The sequence below is a fragment of the Parus major genome, chromosome 2 (genome assembly GCF_001522545.3).
Source record: "Parus major isolate Abel chromosome 2, Parus_major1.1, whole genome shotgun sequence".
In the NCBI taxonomy this organism is placed as follows: domain Eukaryota; kingdom Metazoa; phylum Chordata; class Aves; order Passeriformes; family Paridae; genus Parus; species Parus major.
Genome location: NC_031769.1, coordinates 82,100,777 through 82,107,253, shown reverse-complemented (window position 1 = coordinate 82,107,253; position 6,477 = coordinate 82,100,777). Strand labels below are relative to the sequence as shown.

The 6,477-nt window shown below is 49.4% G+C and overlaps 1 protein-coding gene across 1 annotated transcript in view; it reads right to left on the bottom strand.

Moving 5' to 3' along the window:
* Positions 1 to 5,863: 5,863 nt before the first annotated feature.
* Positions 5,864 to 6,477, bottom strand: part of LOC107215970 (myosin-7-like) — a 16,425-nt gene continuing 15,811 nt past the window's right edge. The window contains exons 37-38 of the mRNA XM_019009176.1: positions 6,083 to 6,217; positions 5,864 to 6,001 (exon numbers count right to left, since the gene is read on the bottom strand). Of these exons, the coding sequence (XP_018864721.1) occupies positions 5,981 to 6,001; positions 6,083 to 6,217 (156 nt within the window). The 3' untranslated portion in view covers positions 5,864 to 5,980. The remainder of the gene's footprint in view (positions 6,002 to 6,082; positions 6,218 to 6,477) is intronic.

Below are 6,477 nucleotides of genomic sequence, written 5' to 3'. Positions count from 1 at the left end.
GGGGAAGCACATGCAATTCCTAGAGAATCAGATGCAAAGCACTTTTGTTTCAGTTTTGAGACAGCATTCAAGTTTTTCCATAAAGTGTTCTCATACAGAGGATTGTGCCTCTTCATTCAGAAAACTAGTTCCAAGGACAAATTTACTAGGAAGAAGTGGTGGAGAGCTTATTCTATAAGCACCTGGAGAATGTTTCAGAATCTCCAGGCCTTGTTCTTGTAGGTGATTTTAACGTACCAGACATCTGCTAGGTATTTAATACAGCAGAAAAGAGGCAATCCAGGAAGTTTTTATAATGTGTGGAGGTCAACTTTTTGTTGCAGATGGTGAGTGAGCCCACTAGGGGAGGGAGTATGTGAGATCTGTTGTTTGCAAATAGAGATGGGCTGGTGGGAGATGTGGTAGTTGGAGGCAGCTTGGGACAGAGATCATGAAATTATAGAGTTCTAAATATTTGGTGATATTAGGAGAAACATCAATAAAACTTCTACATTGGACTTCTGGAGGGCAGAATTTGGCCTATTTAGGAGACTTATTCAGAGAGTTTCTTGGGAAGCAGCCTTTAAAAGCAAAGGAATACAGGAAAGGTGGGCATGCCTCAAAACAGATATCTTGAGGGTACAGGAACAGACTGGCCCTGTGTGCAGAAAGATGAGTTGCCAAGGCAAACATCCAGCCTGGATGGGCAATGAGGTTTTGAAGGAACTTAAGAATAAAAAGAGGATGTATCAACTTTGGAAGGAGGGTCAGGTCTCTCAGGAACTATTTAAGGGGGTTGCTAGTGCATGTAGGAAAAAAAAATACAGAGGCCAAAACTCAGTTTTAACTTAATTTGTCAGTTTTGTAAAGGTTAATAAAAAATGTTTTTATAAACATATTAATGGTAAAAGGAAGGGTAAGATCGGCCTTTGTTCTCTATTGGATGTGGGAAGGAACTTAGTAACTGCAGATAAGGAGAAGGCAGAGGTGCTTAACACCTTCTTTGCCTCAGTCTTTAGTGGGAAGACAGCTTCTCCTCCAGACAACTCTACTCCTGGGCTGGTTGATGGTGTCAGGGAGCAGAATGGTCCCCCTGTTATCCAGGAGGAGGCAGTCAGAGAACTGCTGAGCTGCTTGGATGTTTATAAGTCTATGGAACCAGATGGGATCCACCCTAGGGTGATGAGAGGCAGATGAGCTTACAAAGACATTCTCCATCATTTACCAACAGTCCTGGCTCACTGGTGAGGTTCCAGATGACTGGAAGCTGGTCAATGTGACACCCATTCACAAAAAGATTGAGAATGAGGATCCTGGTGATGATAGGCCAGTCAGCCTGACCTCAGTACCTGGTAAGGTAATGGAGCAGTTTATACTGAGTGTCATCATGCAGCATTTACAGGATGGCCAGGGTATCAGACCCAACCAGCATGGGTTTAGGAGGGGTAGGTCATGTTTGGCCAACCTGATCTCCTTTTATGACCAGGTGACCCACCAGGTGGATGCAGGAAAGGCTGTGGATGTTTTCTATTTGGACTTCAGCAAGGCCTTTGACACTGTATCCCACAGCACACTTCTGGAAAAGCTGGCAGCCCATGGCTAGGACAGGAGCACTCTTCGCTGGGTTAAGAACTGGCTGGGTGGCCAGGCCCAGAGAGTGGTGGTGAACAGTGCTGCATCCAGCTGGCAGCCAGTCACCAGTGGTCTCCCTCAGGGGTCTGTGCTGGGGCCTGTCCTGTTCAATATTTTTATTGACGACATGGGTGAGGGTATCGAGTCTTTTTTTAGTAAATTTGCAGATGACACTGAGCTGGGAGTGTGTGTCAATCTGTTGGAAGGTAGAATGGCTCTGTAGAGAGACTTGGAGTGATTGGATGGATGGGTAGAATCCAATAAGATGATGTTTAATAAGTCCAAGTGCCAAGTCCTGCATTTTGGCCACAATAACCTCCTGCAACATTATAGGCTGGGGACTGTGTGGCTGTGTTATGTTGCACTATATGTTAAACTAAATGTTTTTTCCCAGTTGCTCTCCTCCTGGGTCTATGGTGTGTTGGATCCGTCCCCCTCATCCCTCCCCTTCGGTTTCACCCCATTGGCTGTAACCTGCCTTCCCCTCCTCCTTTTCCCTCAGTTTAAAAATCCCTGCAATTCCTCCCTCGGTCTCTTTTTTCCCTGGAGCAGTTCCAGAATTAACTGAGGGACAACATCCTGGGAAGAGAGAGCCTCCTTTGTCTTTTACCTTTGTCCTTACCATACCCCTCCCACCCCCAGTGGGCTGGAGCTAGTCGGATGATTTTCCAAGGGTGGGAGCAAAGGGATTATGACATGGCTGGGGACAGTGCCCAGGCAGAAAGGGACCTGGGGGTACTGGTCAATAGCCATCTGAACATGAGCCAGTGTGCCCTGGTGGCCAAGAAGGTCAGCGGTATCCTGGCCTGGATCAGGAATAGTGTGGCCAGCAGGAGCAGGGATGTCATTCTTCCCCTGTACTCGGCACTGGTGAGGCCAGACCTGAGTGCTGTGTCCAGTTCTGGGCCCCTCAGTTTAGGAAGGACATTGAGAACATTTGAGTGCATCCAGAGGAGACTACAAGGCTGGTGAGGGGCTTGGAACACAAGCCCAATGAAAAACAACTGAGGGAGCTGGGGTTTAGGGAGAAAAGGAGACTCAGAGGTGACCTTATCACTGTCTACAATTTCCGGACAGATGGTTGTAGGCAGGTGAGGGTTGGTCTCTTTCTCCAGGCAACAACTGACAGAACACAGTCTCAAGCTGTGCCAAGGGAAATAAAGGCTGGATATTAGGAAAAAGTTTTTTACGAAAGGGTGATAAAGTATTGGAATGGTTTGACCAGGGAGGTGGTGGAGTCACCACATCTTTTATAAACACATCTCTGGATGTGTTTAAAAAAAGAATGGATGTGGCACTAGGTGGCATGGTCTAGTTGAGGTGTTAGGGCTGGATTGGACTTCTTGAGGGTCTCTTCCAACCTAGTCATTCTATGATTCTGTGATCAAAAGCAGTGACAGGCACATGAGACACCAAAAAACAACTGCAGCCTTTGGCTTCCTATCCTTCACACGCACTGACTAAAAGCAAAGACAGTAGCTGTCCATTGGCAGGTCTTTATTTGTAAAACAACCAAACTCGATCCCCAAATAAAAAAATAATAAAAAAACACCCTACCTCTCCATACATTTTTCAACTTCTAGTGAGCAAAAGAAAATAAGAACAAATCCTTCAAAATGGGAAAATGGACGGCAGATAAATAAGAAAAAGCTAATAAAAGGTACTGTGCCATAGAAAATGCAAGAGGCACTTACTGGTGCGACTCCAGCTGCAGCTGATGCCATTCCGTCGGTGTAAAGGCACCACTTCCAGGCAGCAGCTCGGTGAGGAGCTCCTGGCACACACATCCGAGCTGGCTGCGCCCAAGCTCAACCCCAAGAAAACAACCCAAAGCGCTGCCTCTCCCCGGGGTCAGGGGCGCAGAGGCACCAGCGGGCACTCGCTGCCGCTTTCTGGGCGGGTTCTTCCCCGGCGCTCTCCCGTTGACGATGCTCGGGGTCCTCATTGCCCCCTGCAGCTCAGAGACTGGAGGGCGATTCACCGAATAGTGACCTGCAACCCCCAGGAAATAGGCGGAACAGGGCCCGAGAGGAGACGCGGCCGGAGCCAAATCGCGCCGGGGGCGGAGTGAGACCGGCCCACGGTACCTCTCTCCCTCCCTCTTTCCTCTGAGGGGCTTGGAGTTTGGCGCGGTCCTGCAGTGCCAGTTGCAGAAGGGGCGCAGAGCGGAGTGAGGGTGGCCCCCAGCTCAGAAAGCGGCTACAGCCGTGCCGGGACGCCTTCCTCCCTCCCACTGACTGCCCGTCCGGACCTTGCTGCTACTTGGAAACTCCATCTCAGCTGAAACCAGGGTAAAGTCCATCCTTTATTCCATGGCGTTTACCATTCTGTACTATTTAATCTTTGCCTTCTAGCCGCTCCATATACTGAAAGCCTGCTGGTACTCTTTTGGGTCCTTGAAATACCCTCTTCTGAGATTTTCTTTGTTTTCCTGGAGCTGGCAAGCCATTTTATCCACCAATGCTGCTTCTTCATCTTTCCATGTCTGGGACCTGGAGAACATGGAAGGATGATGGGATGTACTGGGATGGTGAGACTGGGAGAATGTGGAGGGATGGAGAGACATGAAGAAAATGGTGGGGTGATGGAACATGGAAGATATAACGGGACATGGAGGAGGTGGAGGGCCAGAGGGGTGGTGGAATGGGGGGATGATGAGTTATAAAGATGCTGGGATGTGGAGACGATGGACAGATAGTGGGACATGAGATTGTAGGTTGTATAGGGACATAGAGGAAATGGAGTGGTAGAGAACATATAGGGATGGTGGCATACGGTGGGACAATGAGCCATGGAAGAGATGGAGGGACAATGAGAAATGGAGGGTAACAAGTTTGAGGAGGCAGGACTGTTGGGCCAAGGGGTGGTGAAACAATCGATGGACAGGCCAGACAGGTGAAAGCATTTGGAACAGAAGGACAATGGGACATGTCAGGAAATGGAACATGGTGGGTAGTGGGACAGAGCAGTTGGTGGCTAGGGGAACACCGAGGCCAGGACCAGCAGAAGCTGCAAGCTCAGGAACCAGGAGGTCCCTAAAGGGCTCACCCAGGCTTTGTGCCACATGTGGAGGTAACAAATGCTGGCCCCCACCTCCTAGGTACCCTCCCTTCCCAGTCCTGTATGTGCCTCCCAGCATATCTCTTCCCACAAATAGACATGGATTGGTGCGAGGAAGGCTGAGATACCCTGTGTGGCAGTTTGAGGTCGAAATAGTCCCCATGGGTAAAATCATATTGTGGGGTGGGTTGCAACATCTTGTAGGGTGTGCCAGGTCTACATGGGTCGGCAATCCACAAGATGTTTAGGGTTGGAAGGAACCTCTGAAGATCATCCAGTCCATCCTCCCTACCAAGGAAGGGTTGCCTAGAGAATTTACACAGGAACATGTCCAGTTGGATTTTGAATATATGCAGACAGAGACTCTACAACCTCCCTAGGCAGCCTGTTCCTATTTGTGGCCTGTTCATGGAACTTTTTGTGTGTTAGTTGATGGCCATTGCTTCTTGTCCTGTCCCTGGGCACCACTGAAAAGTCTGGCACCATCTTCTGGACACCCGCCTTTGAGATGCATTGATGAGAGCCCCTCTGAGTGTTCTCTAGACTTAGGCACAACTCCCTCAATCTCTTTCCCTGGAGAGATACCCCAGATCCCAGATCATCTTTGTGGCCTCTGCTGGACCCTCTCCAGTAACTCCTTGTCTTTCTTGTGCTGAGGAGCCCAGAACTGCAACCACAGTACTGCAGATGTGACCTTACTATGGCCAAATAGAGGGTTAGGATTATCTCCTTTGACTTGCTGGTCACACACTTCCTGATACACCCCAGGACACCATTGGCCCTCCTGGCCCCAAGGACACACTGCTGGTTCATAGTCAACTTGTCACTCATCAAGACTCCCAAGTCTTTCTCCACAGAGATGCTCTCTCATCGGATTCAGCAGAGGCCTCATATTTTCCCTAATCTTCCTTTTTCTGCTGATATACCTGTAGAAGCCCTTCTTGTTGTCCTTGATATCCCTTGCCAGATTCAATGCCAAGGGACTTTGGCCTTCCTCACTGCACCCCTGAATACTCTGACAATGCTCCTATAATACTCCCATGTGGCCTGTCCCTTTTTCCACATCCCATAAATTTCTTCTACCTAAATTTCAGATTTACTAGAAACTTGTGTGAGTTTCATCCATATTACAGGTGCCATACAATGGGGTAACCCCACCCTCCCCATACAAACCCAACCCCACACAAACTGCTGCTGCTCAATGCTTTTTATTGGCTGCTCAAGCTTGGGGGACTAGGGGGAGTTGGGGACTTGGAAGTCTAAGTGGGACAGCTGAGCGTTCAGGTAGGATACTTGGGGATCCAGAGCTTCACTCTTCATTGAGTCCCTTCTGATGGAGGAGAAAAGAGGGATGTTGTGGGGCAGCCATGGGGTGGCCCATGAGCCACCTGTGGGCAGGGGAAAATCCCACCTTGGCTCCAATGTCACGGCTCTTGGCCCGCAGCTTGTTGACCTGGGACTCAGCAATGTCAGCACGCTCCTCTGCCTCATCCAGCTCGTGCTGTGCCTTGCGGAACTTGGCCAGGTTGGTGTTGGCCTGTTCCTCCTGAGGAAGCAGAGGGACATCGGTGAGGGTTGCACACCACTCTGTCTGGCCTCCTGCCACCCCATCTGCCCTCCATACATCTGACTTACAAATTCTCCATCTGGCCTATAATAGGACCACCTGCTTTTTCAGGCATCCCAGTTTTGAACCACCCAGCCATCTACTCAATCATCCATCCATCCATCCATCCAATCTCCTACCCACATAAACTTCAAGCCATCTGTCCTTACCTCCATCCGCTCAGTCTTTCTCCCTCCCTC